The sequence below is a fragment of the Notothenia rossii genome (assembly GCF_949606895.1).
Source record: "Notothenia rossii genome assembly, contig: scaffold_561, whole genome shotgun sequence".
Classification (NCBI taxonomy): domain Eukaryota; kingdom Metazoa; phylum Chordata; class Actinopteri; order Perciformes; family Nototheniidae; genus Notothenia; species Notothenia rossii.
This window is the reverse complement of record NW_027639738.1, coordinates 360-18,694: the sequence shown is the minus strand read 5'-3', so window position 1 is coordinate 18,694 and position 18,335 is coordinate 360. Positions and strand designations below refer to the sequence as shown.

The 18,335-nt window shown below is 39.8% G+C and overlaps 2 protein-coding genes across 2 annotated transcripts; one reads left to right on the top strand and one right to left on the bottom strand.

Moving 5' to 3' along the window:
* Nucleotides 1-114: 114 nt before the first annotated feature.
* On the bottom strand, nt 115-16,490 carry LOC307027455 (proto-oncogene vav-like; the record flags this gene model as incomplete). Its single annotated transcript, XM_079695706.1, has 7 exons — nt 16,368-16,490; nt 14,839-14,913; nt 6,355-6,450; nt 5,867-5,983; nt 2,784-2,900; nt 1,135-1,193; nt 115-180 (listed from the first exon to the last, which is right to left on the bottom strand). Coding segments are annotated over exons 3-7 (446 nt in total), but the record flags the coding sequence as incomplete, so codon positions are not given.
* Nucleotides 14,125-16,513, top strand: LOC307027457 (uncharacterized protein). Its single transcript, XM_079695707.1, has 5 exons — nt 14,125-14,513; nt 14,697-14,788; nt 14,887-15,004; nt 16,193-16,251; nt 16,380-16,513. Exons 2-5 carry the CDS (start codon nt 14,699-14,701, stop codon nt 16,503-16,505), a joined length of 393 nt encoding a protein of 130 aa, XP_079551833.1. The 5' UTR covers nt 14,125-14,513; nt 14,697-14,698; the 3' UTR covers nt 16,506-16,513.
* Nucleotides 16,514-18,335: the final 1,822 nt, after the last annotated feature.

The following is an 18,335-nucleotide window of genomic DNA, read 5'->3' as shown; positions in this document are numbered from 1 at the left end:
GAACAAAGGGAGATAATGCTATGGATCAGCGCTACGGTATATTATAGGAGCTTGTATAATTACCTCTTCATCATATACATTATTATTTTAACCTTATTGTGGTAAAAGACTCACTCTATCTGGTCGGACAGGCCGCTGTAGATCTCATCGTCAGGAGAGCATCCTCCCAGAGGGAAAGGCCTGGAGGAAATGGTGTGAGTAGGTGATGGTGCAAAGGAAAGAAAGTGGATTGAGAATGAAAATAACATGGATATATTTATCAAGTGAATAATGTTTCTATTAAATTCACATTGTAGGCAATAAAACAGACTGTAATGTATGTAAAGGAGGCCATTTTCTTTAAGCGCCTATGCCAAGTAAACTGTGATATATTAAAAAATATAGTCAAGTAACTAACGTTAAGGTAAAAATGTAAAAAAGGTTTCTACAAAATCCAGTTTTGACTGACAGAGAAGAGTCTGTTCTGCTGTTATCAGACACTCCAGATCTATTTTGCATTTTAATTAAATGTTTTCAAACAAAGGAACAATCTAACTCCTCCTGCACGAACATGAGGTGGAGGCTTGTGTAAGAGATAATGAAACACAAAAAAATGAAGTGATAGAATGAACGAACTCTATTTCTTTAAGGTATTTGGCTTTTTCATTTTACGTTACTTATAAACTTCTTGGCCCATGGTTTAGCAGAGTAAGATTATTATTATAAAATATGAATCCACTTATAAATCATGACATACTCTTACAACTTAATCGACCATAAAGTAAATCAAGTAGCATCACTAAAGAGGTGAGTACAGATGAATGCATCAATACACATAATTAAACATTTATTCTGAAATTAGCCTTTTGGCCTAATGTGCACATTTAATTTTGTTAATTTAGAGTTAATACTTTTAGAGTAGAGTTGTAATTAATAAAAACGTCTTGTTTTGATAGAAGAAGTTGAAAAATACATTCATTAAAACTTAAACTGTCCTTATACTGCGTACAGTATACACAAACTTACAATACAGTGTATGGAACCTGTATTGCTTATAATGCTAAAAACAAGTGGGGGAGGGGTGATTAAAGTAGATGTTACTAAAAAAGCTGAATTAACATTTCAATTACGTAACAGAGGAAGGATGTTACTTACTGAAGTCTCTTTTGTGTAGCAATGGGCGAATGGGAGAGGATAGACAGAGTGTCTATAACCTACAACACACACACACACACACACACACACAATTATTTCATCAGGTTTTATTCTTATTCTAAAACATTCTGATTGTTTAAGTGAGAACTGCAGTATCATGATGACTCATCTAAAAAATGAGTTTCATGAGAGATGTGATCAGCGAGAAACTTAAAGATGCCACATGGCTGACCAAATTAACTTGATTATTTGTTCTGATTAAGCAACAACATGGGTCTACTTTCCCTGCCTATCTGGACCTGGTGTTGTGTGTTTCCTACACAATAACCTTTGACTCTTTATATCCAGAGTTGCACCGAGAAATACTTACAAATTCTAATCTGCCCCTTGAACTAAGTTTCTATTCTTTCAGAGGCTAAAATAAAAAGGAGGGCCTGTCTTGACTATTCTGGTGATATAAAATAAACATTATGTCCAAATAAAGTACATTCTTCTTAGTACGGCTGAACTTGTTCTAATTGTATTCAAGACAGAGAAGGAAGGGAAGTCTTAAGAAGAAGTGAAAGTCTTAAGAAGAAGTTAAGAAAAAGAGACATTTGACTGGACTAATTTACAGTAATCTTGCCATAAAAATAACAAGACTTGAAAGAGATTCCAATTTGTAGAAACGTGCTTATCAGCTTCGTGGTACAGATGAAGATGAGCAAAATGCAACCACTCTCATGTCTGTCTGCGTGAACAAAGTTACACCATTTGATGTGCTTTGTTTTAGATTCCAATTTTAACTTTCTGGATTTGTTCTATTTTATTAGTATTGTGATATTAATCTTGAGATTTGAATGTTATATTAGTTAACCATAAGGCCACATTACATGAAAACATATTTAATACATATATCTGTTTATTAAAAAGTGCGTCCCACGTACTCTTCTCTACTTTCTTTATATTGTTTTGAATATAAAGCAGGAAAAAGTTCAGAAAAAACTACATTTTGAATATAATAGGTTAACAACAAAGTCTTCGATTCAAGTACTTTAACATGAACAAAATCCACCTTTCTAACTTTAAACTTCACTAATAACATATTACATTGTGTGTATTTGTAGGAGTATTCTCAGTGTGTTACTACTACTTGTACTTCAATAAAAAATCTGCATACTTCTTGTACCCCTGTAAATGATGCTGTTTTACACTTGTGTGATTAATGTTATTTATTGTAGGCTACTGAGTGACTGACTGGTCGCTGTAAAGTGAAACCAGAAGCATTTTTCTGTAAACGACAAAAAAAAACGAATGTGTACTTTAAAGAACACCCCACAGTTAACTTGAAGTCCACCTATTGTTGACTCATTTCGTTTCTCCCTCTTACTTTGTAGGTTCAAATCAAATAGCACATTTCAAATGTCTTGGTTTACACCAAGGTGCTGTGGTTGCACTGCAGCGAGAATGAAAGAGTGAAAAACTGAAATCATTTGTTCTCTCAGCCGCTTCAATTATAAAATCACCAAACTACTTCCTGTCAGGGCTGTGTGGGTGTCTGCAAGCTGCAGTGAGAAGTCAGGAATCCGTTCACACTTCTATCATGACTGGAGTACGAGTTCACTTGTGAAGCAATCGTAATAACTGTACTGTAATAAATTGGCAGATACCTTTGCAAAGTCCCGAACATCAAACAGGTCAAAGGCCTCAAACAGTTCACTCTTTTTGAGATCAAACTTCTCCTGGCAAACTCCCAGGAACATCCGGATATTCTTCAGGCACAGGAACTAAAAAACAAACAAGAACGTTACTTTACTTTTAATGAAATTATTTATTGAGCAACAAAAAATGTTATCAACCAAAATGTAGTTTCTATTAAGAGTTCAAGTCATTTATCAAACGACACGTGTCAACAGGAACACTAGAGGTTATGTGGGGTCGTACTAGCTAAATGCTAACATGCTAACATGAGCAAAATGTCAAATCTGTTGAGCTAAACTAGTAGACTTCACGTTGATAGTGTAGCATATAAGCCTTCTTATCATTAGCATGGAAATTACCTAATTTATTTATGTGTAAATGATATCATAATTTAGTACTTTTTTTAACATATGTAACATTAAGCTGTCTGTGGCTCTTTCCTGCTGTAACAATGCAAATTCCCCCTCTCTAATAAAGGTATTCTGATTCTGCAAGTTTTGTCATGAACCTAAGACTTTGATAAATTACATTTTTGACCTTTTGTCATTAGGATTCAACAACTGAAAACCGTTAATGTGTTAATTTGATGAAAATGGATCCTCTTGTGGCGATATAGAGGAAGCAGCCGGTGAGGTGATCACCAAAGTGAGTGAAACACTAATGTCTGCATTAAAGAGTTGACAAGATATTTCAGTCTAGACCAAAATTCTGGCTAATAAACCAACTAACTGAACAAATAACTTGCTGCTAAAAAAAAGACTTTTGGTCGGCGTTTTTCTTCCCCAATTCTGTGCAAATGTTGTCCTTGTTTGATGGTTTATACAGCATATGATATAAATAATCACCCAAATCTTAACACATTTAAAGCCAACTTCCTTCCAACTCATTACTACAAGTTGTAACTATCTTTCTGGCATTTATGGTCAAATAAATCTAATATTTTTGATCAATCAAATTCGAATGAAAAGTAGTCATTATTTGTTCTTGTGAAGAATATAGTATGAAACCATCCATGTTATTTTTGTGGCAATGAGACGAGAAACCACAATTCAGACTAAGCATTTGAAAGACGAAACATGTGTGGTATTACAAACACAGGTAGAAGGTAAAGCAGGCACATATAAATAATACAGTGTTATTCATTAGATAACATTTCTAGGGAACTTAAACAATGTTGTTTATCATTGAAATATTTAAGTTTTTGTTAAATATCATACTGACACTGTTGATTAACTTTCCCACATTAGGTGACATACATAGCCACATTAGGTGACATACATAGCCACATTAGGTGACATACATAGCAAGTGAACAGGTGCACTTTATATCAATATGCATATAAATGCTTTTCAGCCACACAGGCCACAGCAACACGAAGAGCAACCAATAAGGGCAGCACGAAGGCCCTACTTTCATAACAAAAATATAAATGAAACCACAGAGAGGCAGCGCACAGTCAGACTGACTTGGTGGTCAGACATGTGTCGCTTTACATAACTTCCTGAACCAGCTCTCTCCCTCTCTCTCAGTCTTCTGTGAGTGTCTGTTCAGCTGTGGGAAATGCGGAACTCTAATTTGAGTAAAGGGGAAATGTTGACTTCTTACTGATACTGCTGCACACATCATGTAACTCTGTTAGAAGTGCACACAGGCACAACTACATATATCCCTGCAAGGTGGCGCGGTGTTGCAAAAGAACAGGGAAGATCCTCTATATGTGTAATATCATCAGCGTTGTGTGTTGGGGTTAAACGTCAGAGTGGAATCCCGTTTTCTGTTACAACACCGGATGTTTCTTAACCACTCTTGACCTCATAGGATTTACCAGAGTTTCGCTTACACGTGTAGGAGTACATTAACATGTCGCACATTAGCATGTCACTGTCACACACACACACATCACTTCACTTCAGGGGACATGCATTTCCTGGAGACTTACCCTAACCTTAACCAACACATGCCTAACCCAACCCTTACCCTTACCCTAACCCTAACCAAGTCTTCACCCTAAAATTAATGATTCCCCTCATGGGGACCTCCAATTTGTCCCCATAAGGGAAGCAAGTCCCCACGCGTGACTATGTAAACAGATTTAGGTCCCCACAAGTATAGTAAGTATAGTAATGCTAGGCCACACACACACACACACACACACACACACACACACACACACACACACACACACACACACACACACACACACACACACACACACACACACACACACACACACACACACACACACACACACACACACACACACACACACACACACACACACACACACACACACACATTGTCAGACTCTGTTCAGACACTATTCATTTGTTAATATGCTCAGTCACGCACCGATTTATATTTCTCTCTGTCCACTCAGACACAAGTTATCTTTCTTACTTCTGCTAGGATATGTTTTCAATCCAGTTTGCTTAGCTGCATGACTGTTAGTTAGTATTATATCTCTAAAAGTTTGACAAGAAGTTTTGATGAATGACAGTCCATGTTTATGGGGTGGATTTGGTGAGGTGAAACCAGGAATGATCAGAAAGAAAGTCACATAAGAGAAGATCAATGCCACTTTCTCTACATTGTTTTTTTTAATACTGTAAAATGTTTTTGGAATGGGGGAAACCGCTAGCTTATTCTGTCCAAATGTAACAAAAGCATCTTTAAAGCTCAAAATAATTACACATTATGTCAAATCTGTACGAAAACAAAGCCAGTCCGAGTCTGATAGCGTAACTTAGGTATTTAAAACATTCACATGTTTCTATAACGCCATTAACAAGAAATCAGGTTGATCTTTTCTCAAGAAGCTCAGTTCAATTTAGTTGAAGGTCAAGGTTGCAACCTTAAAACTCATGTATGCCTTCTTTGAGTACTTAGTATTTTTCTTCTTCATCCCCTCCTCACTCTTGACCTCCCTGTTCTGTCCCCTGATATGATCAGATATAGATCAAAGTATTTTCCTATCCGAGAGCCTTTGGGCGTCGGTGCATCCACCTGGTCTTTAGGGAAATGGCATATGGAAATGAATCAGTGTGTGTGTTACCTGGGACATCTGTGGGCGCAGGTTGATCTCTCTCAGGTTGACAGCTTGAGGCATCAGGTTGTTGAGCAACTGGCAGAGCAGCACGCCATCTCTCAGAGCCTGAGCCAGGTCACACACCTGGCCCAACACACACACACACACACACACACACACACACACACACACACACACACACACACACACACACACACACACACACACACACACACACACACACACACACACACACACACACACACACACACACACACACACACACACACACACACACACACACACACACACACACACACACACACACACACACACACACACACACACACACACACACACACACACACACACACACACACACACACACACACACACACACACACACACACACACACACACACACACACACACACAAAATCAGACTGAGGCACCCAGACAGGATATGTGTTCAATTACAGGTGTGTACAGTACAGTATGTGACACAGCTGATTTACCTGTGCGCCCTCCCATGTGACCCGGTGGTTCTCTGGAAGGACTCGACATTCGATCAGCCACATCGCACACTGCCGCCACAACTCCATCTTTGTTTTCTGATGAACAGATGGATCAATAGATTGGATATGAGGCCAAAACAATGTTACACCTTATGGATTCTTACAGGCACAATATTCAGAAACCAGTGATCACTATTGGTCCGTACAGCACCCAGTAGCAGCAAATAAGTCAGAACAAGTTAACGCTCTATTGGCAATGAGAGAATAGTTAGTTTGATAAGAGGCACACAGTTTGTTCATGCTGAATTGAAACGTATTCATTGTCTGAATTCACGCATTCAAAAACCTTTTGAAGCGTGACCATTTTGTGACCATTTCACACAAGTAGCTCCGTATCTCACTTTGTCACAGTTTTTCTTTGTAAACTACAACCTTGATATGCAAATTATTGAAGATGCACCAACAGTCTGACCTGGAGTACAGCAAAAACTCTCACACCGTCCTCTACAGTGAAACATCAATTCTTGAAATCTAGCTACAAGCTAAAATAGTCACTACTCAATTAGAAAGCCTTTCTAAAAATGTTCTAACTGCATATCAGTGTGTGATGAGTATTATAATCTGCTCTCACCTCTTAGTTTCTCCTGGCAGTTGTATGTTTATTTCCTCTGTGTTCTCCTCCTTTCATTATTTCATTGTAACACTTTAGTGCTCTTGTTCTGCCTTTCTTCCGTGGTGGGTGTTCTGCAGAGCTGCACTGTGTCGAAGACTTTTAACTATATGCCACAACTTCCTTTTTCCTCTGACGCACCCTGGTAGTTGCATGCACTCACAGATGCACACACACACACACATGCATACACAAAGAGCTGCTGCTACAAGTGGTGCAAGTTAATAAAAGAGTGTGATCTATGCCTGAAATGGTGTGTATTATACGTGTTAACGCGACCAGATAGAATAACTGTGTGTGCAAGTGTGTATTTGTGTGTGCACTACAGAACATGAGTATATCGGAAGATAGATGTGTCGCAACCACATTATTTAGACAACTGCCTAACAGACTTCTAATGTGGTGAAATTACTTTATTTAAGGAAACTACAAGATGCTTGTGCAAGTGTTATTTAAGTGGCAGTGTAATGCACAATTAAAAGACATCAAGTTGAATGTTTCTTTAAAAAGATACCCTTGTCTCAAAAATGCTGCAATCATTTAGTGGGAATGCTGCACTAACTGTTCTTCTACGGACGAAAAGTTTATTATTATTCCGCCGGTATTTTGCCGCGCTTCTCCTCCCACATTGAACATCGCAGAAACTCCGTTCTAACATCAAAACGTTCAGCTCGGTCAGGAATCGATGGTTATTACTTTTCTCATTCATAACTTTCATAATTCCAGAGATACATCCCATAATACATCAAACTTTTAACATTGAAGTCGATGGAGAAAATCTTCAGACTTCAACCAATCTTCATGCAATTCAACTGCTAACTGTTCATTCATACTTTCACTCAGACACCTCATTCCAACTTTAAAATGTTACACATCTTTCTGACATTATTCCTGTAAAACCACTTTTAAATCTGATTCTTACTTTTAGAGATATTAAACATTGTTCAGACCTTGTTTTAGAGGTTTTCTTCACATTTTAACATTAACTAGAGTGTGTGATGTCACAGCTAGAGTGGATGACAGCTTGAAATTCGCATTCATATTTCTTTTTAAAACTGCCATAATTCCCAAACCCTACATTCTTGACACATAATTTTTCATGATAAACGTAGGAAAACATCTCGTCGCTTGAAAAATGACAAATAATTCAGCAAAAAATAATTAAACAAAGTGCCTCTTGAGGGCATGAAGTGACAAAAACGTTCAACATGTCTCCATTAAAGCCCATTGTAATTTCAGGCAGATATTTCCTCACAGCAGCAGCCGCACACCTTTAGTTAAACTGCCAAAAAGGACACATTATTAACCCGAAAGTACACAAAAATTACACTTCATATACTCAACTTCCTTGACATGCTTCATGTTTTGAAATTTCACAGATATCTGTTGCGGTTCTTCCACAAAACGTTCACATGTAAGAGGTTCATCTCTCATTCAGAACAGTGAAGCCTTTGAAGTCTAGGCACATTAGCCGCGTTCACACCGGAGTACTTTTCCCACTTTAGTTCCGATATAGTTCCGAAATGTCGCGTTCACACCAAAAAGAGCCGGAACTAAAATTAGTTAATGAGAACCTTTTTACCCCCTTTTCCGTCCCTGCTAGAGAGCAGGGACTCTCATGCGGCTCTCTTGTGAGAAAAGAGCTATATTTCTGATTGGCTGGGCGGATTGCAAACCACGCCCCGTAAAACTCAAAAAAAGTGTTGTGAAGCCACCATTTTATTAGCATTAGCATTAGCCCAGCGCAGAAACGCAGAGAGAATAACTTATCGCAACACAAAATAAAACATGGGAGCGGTGGAGATGAGGAGGTGTCGGCGTTCTGGCGATTTACTGGGAAGGCTTCAGTAGAAGCTGCTGGGAGTCCCAGCAGCTTTTACTGAAGCCAGTCCCCAACAACCGGGGACTTCTGGCCGGGGATTTGGGCGGCAGTATACGCCGTGAAGTTGTTTGCGGCCTGCCAGTAAACCCAAAGCAGAAGAAGAAGAAGTGACGTCAGCGGCTTCATTTGCCTAAACCACCCCCAGGGACTTATTCTGGTGTGAACGCGATCTGTACTTAGTTCATCAGAACTAAAGAGTTCTCATGAACCTTTGTGGGAAAAGTACTGCGGTGTGAATGCGCCTCTTGTTAGCTCAACTATAAACACCTGTACAATGGAACACGATGATGTCATCACTCCAACTGACATGCTCAGAGCAGCATACTTCAGATAGCAGTGTGCAAACAGTCCAGCCGTGAAGACATCTACTGGACAGTTTTGAGATTTCTTCAAATGCCGTTGCCATGGCAACACAATGCTCGCCTTGAAACACGGTTTTCTCATAACTTCAGTGAAAATACTCCAAAAAGCCCAGAACTTCACAGGTTTGGTAACGATGCAGCCATCAACACATCTAAGCGTAGTATGGGGTGTCATCAAATATCTGTTGCGACGGACCACTCGCCATGAAACACGATGTGGCTGTAAGTCCAGGGTATATGCAGGAATCCTGAAGTCAAATGTAATACCTTTTAAGACCTTTTTTAAGACCCTTTCCATACACAGTGATGCAAACACAGGTATGGTGAAAAAAGAGAGAACTATTCGAAGCAGAAAAAAAACAGCGTAATATACCATCTGACAATGACAGATTTTTCTTTTGGGATATTTTACAAATCACTCCCCTTTCAAACTCTATTCTTGTTATTTTTAACAACTTTTTTTTGTTACTGTCATATAGTATTTTATACCTGTTAATAATTGAGTCTCTAATGTCTCATTAAAAACTATAATGATCATATCAAGGTGTGCCTTAACCTCACTGAGCTGAGGTTATTTGAGCCTCTCAGGAGAGAGCTCTCTTCCACCTGGTTGTAGAAAAGCTCTTTAAATTCGGTAGCATAGCTAGCTAACCAGATGCTAATAACAACAGATCGCCACTGTGCTTACAACTAAAGACACAGCCTCGCAAACACTGCGCCATGTGTACGGCTCCTTATGGGTACTGCAATATTTGAAGAGTTGGAGCGGCGTTCCGGTGCTCTCCATTACTCCTTTCAGACGAGACATAACCACGTGAAGACCTACAGTATGGTGAAGACAAGTTACGCTTGTGTTGTGTTCAATGAACCTGTCCTTGGCGATCTAGATTTCTTCTTCTTTTTTGAAGTGAGAAGTTGTCCGTCCGTCAGTCGGACTGACGGACCCCCCCCAAAACAAAAACTCTTCGGTTCTCCACGAATTACACAAGTCACCCGAATCAGCGTTAAAAAAGCGGGAGGCGCCGAAAAGCGACTAATTTGCATCGCTGCATACATTTTAAGACCTCATCGCAACTTTGAGTTCCAACCGGTTACATTGGCGACACACTGTACCTCACATTTACTATATTGATTGTAAGATAGCAAAACTAAACAGAGTGCAGACAGACTACTGAAGCCTCCTTTCCACATGAACTTCAACCTCTCTGTGAAGGTCAGGTTTAATGCAGTATGCTGCTTTTTTGCTTCTGTAGACTCTGTGCTCTTTCATTCGAGTAAAACTCCTCAGGAACCATTAGAAACCAATATTTGACCAATAAACAAAACAATTGACAAAACTTTGAACTATGAAATATGTTCAACTTTGGTGAGCTTCAGCGGGGTAATGCCATATAGGAGCTCCCTCTCAAATACCCAGGGGTTAAATTGGGCTGGGGCTGTCCGGGGCTAAGCCCTGGCACATAGGACGATGCTCTGACGTCATCACCCTCACACATTTGTCATATGTTTACAAAAAAGGATATATATGTTATGACTTTTCTCGTTCTTAATATAGACTATATTTAGGGTCGATATGTGTTGACTTTACTTTAAAATAGCAGATCTCTGTGACCGGATATAGTTTGGCTTAGACCCCGGCCCCACGAGGACGCATACGGTAAAATGCATACGCAAGCGCAAAAAAGGCTTCCGTTCACACGCATTCGATTCATTAACGTGTCCGTTCACACTAGACCGCTGGAAATGCTGGAAACGATGTAGTACATATGCCAGGCCTGTAAGTGGCGCTGCTGCCGCCCGAAATACACCAAAAGCAGCGAAGAAGACCCCGGAGCATGGTTGCCATGGTTGCCCTTCTGTTTATTCTCCGCGGTGGACGGCGTGTTCTCCTGCTGTATATCTCTCCGGTAGTCCACAGCAGATCAAAAACACCCACCTCACCGCCTCTTCCAAGGAACGAGGGGACCGTGCGGCCGAGTTTCCGTAAAAAAAATGTTCCGCCGGTCAACATGTCCTTTGAAGTTTAAATCTTCCGTAAAAAATTAGAAAAGTGCCGGTCAGAGGTCTTCTTTGTTATTTATTGAGCTTTAAAACAAATTGATAATGACTCTGTTCTCTGTATAATAATAATATTTAATAAACGGTGCCTGCCTCTCTTTTCCTCCCCCTCTTCTGACAGCCCAGCAGCAGCAGGAGACGCGGGGAGAGGGAGGCGGGCTATTTCATCGTTATCAGAAAATGATCATATGCTAGGGCGTACACACGGAGCCGTTGGACCCCCAGAGCGTTGTGTATGCCGGTCTACCCACCTTGGGACCCGTTACCGTAGTCGTTTAGTTCCCCCCCCCCCCCCCCCCCCCCACAGAGCGGAGCAAGGCAACGAAACTTAAAATAATAAGCAGCATTTTACGCCGCGCAATGCATGGGGCCGCCTTGGGGGGTTTCCCGACATGTCGTTTCAGTAAATTAAAGGGTGTTTCATGTTCTCGTTGCTGTGGACCTTCTTAATACCTTGGAAAATGCCGTTTAATACTTTGTAATAGCCTTAATTTTCGCTAAATTGATTTATCAACTTTTAATACTTTTTAAGACCCCGCTGACACCCTGAAGTCCCATCGACACGGTCCAATCGTCCCCCAATTTTCACTTGTATATCACCGGTCCATGCCTCAACAGCTCTACGCCAAATCTGAGATCTCCCCATATGCCGTTTCCATGGAAACGCATCCCTCGCCATAAAACATGATGTCGCTATAAGTCCAATGGACACGGTCCAATCGTCCCCCAATCTTCACTTGTATATCACTGGTCCATGCCTCAACAGCTCTTCGCCAAATCTGAGATCTCACCATATGCCGTTTCCATGGAAACGCATCCCTCGCCATAAAACATGATGTCGCTATAAGTCCAATGGACATGGTCCAATCGTCCCCCAATCTTCACTTGTATATCACCGGTCCATGCCTCAACAGCTCTACGCAAAATCTGAGATCTCACCATATGCGCATCCCTCGCCATAAAACATGATGTCGCTATAACTCCTATGAAAATGTTCAAAAAGTGCTCAAACTTCACATGTGTACTAACAGTCCAGCCATGAAGACATCTACGGGACAGTTTTGTGATTTCTTCAAATGCCGTTGCCATGGCAACACAATGCTTGCCTTGAAACACGGTTTTCAAAAAACTTCAGTGAAAATACTACAAACAGCCCAAAACTTCACAGGTTTGGTAACGATGCAGCCATCAACGCATCTAAGCGTATTTTGGGGTGTGGTCAAATGCCGTTGCCATGGCGACAGATCATTCGCCATCAAGTTAGTTCACAAGTTTGCAGTTCAAATATTCTGCTGCTTTTCCAAGCCTTTTTACTTTATTTTCTTCTCTCATCACACATTCAAGCCCCCTGTGTTCATGTATCATTTCAATCTAAATTCTTCACTTTCTTCTTACACATTTAATTTCAATCTAAATTCTTCACTTTCTTCTTACCCATTTCATTTTAATCTAAATGATTCACTTTCTTCTTACACATTACATTTCAGCATAGCAGTTTAGTGTCAGCTTTTCAGCATAAAGCATTCCCACTAGCAATTTCTTCAGGAATTGCATTCTCTAGTTACAAGATATAATCTGTTATCTTAAGAGGAAAATATACGTTAGTCCTTATTCATGATTGAACAGCTGATAATTAATCTGTAAAAATAGTTTTTAAGTTAAAGAGAGAGGAGGTTGTCACTGTATCATTTCAAGTACAACATCTGGAGCTGGATGAATAACTGAGCATCTAGGACAGACAGTACCCAGCGGAGAGTTTACTGGAATATGGGCACATCATTACAGCTACAATAAAACATCCATGCAAATCTTAATGACCAGATCAACAAAGTGTTAACCTACTAGTGATACCAGTAGTTCCAGCTATAGAGTTATGATGTACTCGACTCTAACTCAAGGAGACAGTAACGAAATACAATTAAATACAAATGTGTGGTAATTTCAAGTTTTTATTCTGAAGGGCTTGCATTACATGCTACTTCTAGTTTACTTCAAATATTGTACTTTTTAGTCCTACATTAATTTGAATGCTGTTAAAACAAGTTACTTTTTTCCATATGATCGATTATAAAAATATTATGCAGTAGTTCAACAATAAGTAACTTTAAATGATCTAGCTTTAGTATAAGTACTTTTACTCATACTGCAAGTATCACTTTAAGTCCAAAGAAACACATCAAGCTCCAAACATGCTTGATCCTTCATTACCCATGATGCTCGATATTTTCTTTTGTGAAACACTCCCGGCCCTGTGACAACCCAAATTGTTCAATTCATTGACCCCAGTTTGTCATCACCAGTCACAAAATACATAAAGCAACGGAGCAGTAACCTCATAAAAACCTGCTTTATATGTACATATTGGACCTGCGCTTTTACACTTACATATATATTTTAACATATTCATATTCAGCCAAATTGTATATATGAAAACATTTTTTATTGTATTCTTTACTGCCACTTCATTTTGTATTCTTACTAATCCATATGGGAACTCTTACCTTTACTATCCTGTATTTCTAGCTTGTTACTGTTGCTGCTAAAACACCTGCATTTCCATACAGGGATGAAAAAAGGTGTATCTTATCTTGTTATGAATAAAATACCTTCATGTGTGAAATTGTTGGAGTGCCCCTTTAGAAAAAGACCTGTGTCATGTTTTACTTCAACACTAGGTGTCAGCCTTGCACACATCACCTTTTTTCCTGCATATACCTTATCTCCTGACAAACTACCTGGCAGACAGGTTGCTAGACACCAGATGCATGCCTATCTCTGACCTGACATGTTGACAGCGGCCTATCAGTCTCACATTTTCTAATCTCCCCTTCTTGTTTTTCTAAACTCTTTCCCTCTCTCATGACATGCCTGAACCTGCTCTCTCCACCTCTTGAAAGTTTATGCTAATCCCTGCACTGTGATTTGCTGTTGGCTGTGGGGTACTGTGTGCCCACAGTGCGATCTGATTGGCTTTGTGAGAGACCCTGCAGGTTTGAGGGGGAGCGGGCTTCCAATAATACCACAAACAGAAGTGAGAGACAAGCTTAATGACAGAGGTTACATCTCAGATGAAAGCCGCTGCAGAGAAGGAAGGAAAACAGAGGAAAAGTAGGAGCATTATGAGATAAAAATATTACAAGGAGGAAGAGTGAATTTCCCAGAGTGCCTCGGTGGACCCTGCAAACAGGTAGGTGTGACATACTGTAGCTGCTGCAAGGCAAACAACTCTGCTTGTGTTTAGTTTGAGGTTTCTTAAAGTAAGTGTCCTTTCACTCTTTCATTAGCACTTTTCTTATGAACTTCTGCAGAAGATGGGTGTGTGCCTGTGTGTTGGTATGTATTTAGTATCTCCTTTGCTTCTGTTGTTCAGACATGAATAATCGCTCCATCGCCTGGTGGCTGAAACAGATCGGCCTGCCACAGTACACCAAGTCACTTGAGAGGGAATATTATGGTCTGGAGGTATGTGAATATAAGCAACATATCTTTTCTCTATTTTTTGCTGTGCTTACCTCCTAGTTTGTTGTCTTTATTATTTCTTACTTCTCACTTCTCTGCAGGGTTTGCTGAGTGTGACAGATGTAGAGCTGAAGGATGCCGGGATAGAGGAGCCAGCACACAGAGAAACCATCCTCAACCACCTTTCAATACACCAACAGACACTTGACCCACAATCTGGTGACACTCACAGCAAACACAGCACACATAGACACAGAAATATTCAAATTATAACCAAAATGGTCAGATCTTAATCTTTATCCAGTGGAAACATGTTTGTTTTGCAGCTAAACTAGACCAACAGAAAAAAAGAAAAAAAAACGTTACTAATAATTGTTATTATATTGCCTGGATGTCATTTGACATTAGTGCCAGTACAGTACATGAATATTGGTACGTATACCAAATCAATAGTTATTTTAATGCCTTTCTCTGAAATGTACAAGTGCTGCTTTTGGTGAACAAACAACTACAAAACTAATGGCATTCCCATCAGTCTCAGCTGTAGCTAAGATGGTGAACAACAATTTTGGTTTTAAAAAGAAGAAAATGAATTAATAGAAGCATGCATCTTACCAGACATGTGACACCAGCTGTCCGTACTTTTAAATACTTTATGTAATAGGGACATATTTAGATCAGTAGCTTCAAGAGTAATAAAGCTCAATACACAGCTATATTGCTAATGTGCAGCTTTATTATGTGTGTTCTATATTGATCTAGGCTATGTCCTCCAGTGCTAGTGCATACAGCGACACATAATTACACACCTCATACAATTTAGCTGATTAAAAGCAGACTGACAGATTTAATATATAACTTTACAAGATAATCTGTTAAAAGCTTATCTTTAGTTTAAGGAAATTGAAAATGTGTTCCTGTGTTTCTGTGTGATGAAACAAGCCTACAAAATAAAACATTATCTTTTAATCACCCTTTCTAACTTGCTGAGCGAAAGTAGCTGTTAAACGTATTCATGCTTAGCGTTGAAACTTTGTGCACCCTGGTTTATCAAGTCAAAACCAGACTGCATATATAAAAGGTCAAAACCTTGTATATGTTTATTTGTTTTGACTGGCAGGTTCTTGCTTAGTTTAATTTAATGAAGGTTAACATGAAAATAGACAGTCTGAAAGATGATGTCACAATGTCTTTGGTATATTACTATCCATGCACACCAATTAGAGGAATAGTTATATATTTAGGTTAAATATGAATATTAGCTGCCTGACTGAAACATCTTGTGTTTATTCCAGTTTCCTATTCAACAGACTGACATAGTCATATGATCTTCTCTTATTTAGCTTAGCAAGATAGCAAATCAATACTTTCCAACCCTATTCCTAAAGTGTCTTTTTGTCCACTCAGGTGTGAAAGTGGAGAGGAGGGTGAGCCGGAAGTACTCGCTGGGGTCGTCTATGGATCTGGTAAGGCCATGAATTTGGGTCTAAAGTACATAGCATCACAAACATCACACACCACGTGTACCACCTTAAGCTCATTTTTACAAGTCAATTTAATCACTGTATATTTGGGTCTCTACCATGTCCTGCAGGTGAAGCCGAGTAAGGATTTGTTTCGTCAGAGTGTCCTGCCCCGCCTCCAGCGCGCTGATAAGAAACACCGCCTCTCTGCTTCCTGCACGCAGTTCCGCCCCCTGGATGAGGATCGCAATCAGTGAGGCGGAGCACTGTCAGGACAGCAAACGCAGGTAAGATGACCCACAATGCCTGGTGTCTGTGTGTGTATGTGTGTATGTGAAAGAGTGTAATTGTGTGCAACTTTCTCTAGGTCCAGGTTTGGCTAATGATTAACTAGGGCCTCGTAAAATGTCAGAGTTTGTATGCTTAAGAAGGCGTACTCACTTGTCTGAAATGACAATATGAATGAAAAGCCTTTAAGGATCTAAAATGAAATTGTGATCTTTACTTTATGTGCTTTCATCAACCAGGGGAACAGCTGCTTTTTGATGACTAACATAGTAAACAACACACCTTAGGACTTTGATATTTTGGGCACACTCCCCCTTCAGTGAGTGGTCAAGGACTGAGTGACAAAGGCCAGTGTGTGTGTGTGTGTGTGTGTGTGTGTGTGTGTGTGTGTGTGTGTGTGTGTGTGTGTGTGTGTGTGTGTGTGTGTGTGTGTGTTCGGAGTTGTTAATCTTGAAGTACAGGCTCCCTTTCAGCATTAAAGGGCCAGTTGACCTCAATTATAAAAAGGCTTTTCCATCCCATCATAAGCGCTATTAAACCATTCAGATTGTTTCTCATTCCAACACAATAAAATGGAAGAGAAGGTAAATCAGTTTGAGGTGATACTGAAAATGTACCTTTTAAAAACCTCAACAGCAACTTGTCTTCCAGGAAAGAATAATGTTCCAGTTTCAGTGTTTTGCTTTGCCCGAACAACATGGCAAAACCTGAATAACCTTCACTAACCTGACTACTGAAGCCTGTCTTGTACAGCTGTATTAAGAAGGTATTATTAAAGTACTAAAGTTGATGATTAGGACATCCTTTCTTTGGACTGAACTGACTTTCCAACCAGAAATGCTCCTGAAGAGGCCTCGGGTTAGGGCCCTAACTGTGCCAGATGTTGCCATTTGATTTAATTATGTTATTTTTCACTGCATATAAAACCCAAATTGTCTTAATAACAAAAGAAGCTGGTGAGAAAAAGACTCAATCTTGTTTTAATTTGCTTGAACCAACCCTTTAATCATTTTTAAGTTGTATCCTTTCATACATAATTGAGTTAGAAAACTGGCAAGTACTGTAAGAGGATACATGGAGGCAAGTTCAGGCACATCTCTCTGCTCCCAGTCATAAAGTGCTGAGTACTAATGTTGTAAACTAAACATGTTAGGCTAACGGAGCTTAGACACGGCGGCGTGCGTTGAAGCTTGCCGGCGAGCGTGTCTGACGCTCGACCAACAAACAATGACATGAATCTCTCGCCCCGGACACACAAGCACGCGGTTTGATTGGCTAGAGCTTGTACTGGCATATGTTTCGATTGGCTGACGCTTCCGTCAAAGCTTCAAAAGTAGAACATTGCTCTACTTTTGAAGCGCTACCACAATGCAGTTTGGCGAAGCGTGACGTCACCCCATTCAAAGTGAATGGGCAGAAGCGTTGAAGCTTCAACGCACGCCACCGTGTGTAAGCTCGGTAAGGGAAGCAGAGAGGCCTGCTCCTCGCTCTGATTGGCTGAGATGAGTTCAAATCTGATGAAAATAACGGATAAACACACATAACTGCACAACATGTAAATATGAATGCACAGTCTGCAAATCACTGCTACAAGATTCTTTTTGGACAATTTTTCATGGGTGAAAACATTTAGAAATTGTAACTTAAAGTGGACCTATTATGCTATATTGAAAAAAAATATTATAGGGCCATACAAAACATGTCTGTGAAGTTTTTTGCTTAAAATACCAAACAGTTCACCCATTGTAGCCATGCCTCATACTGCTCATAGCCCTCTTTTGCAGCCCTGTTAGAGAAAC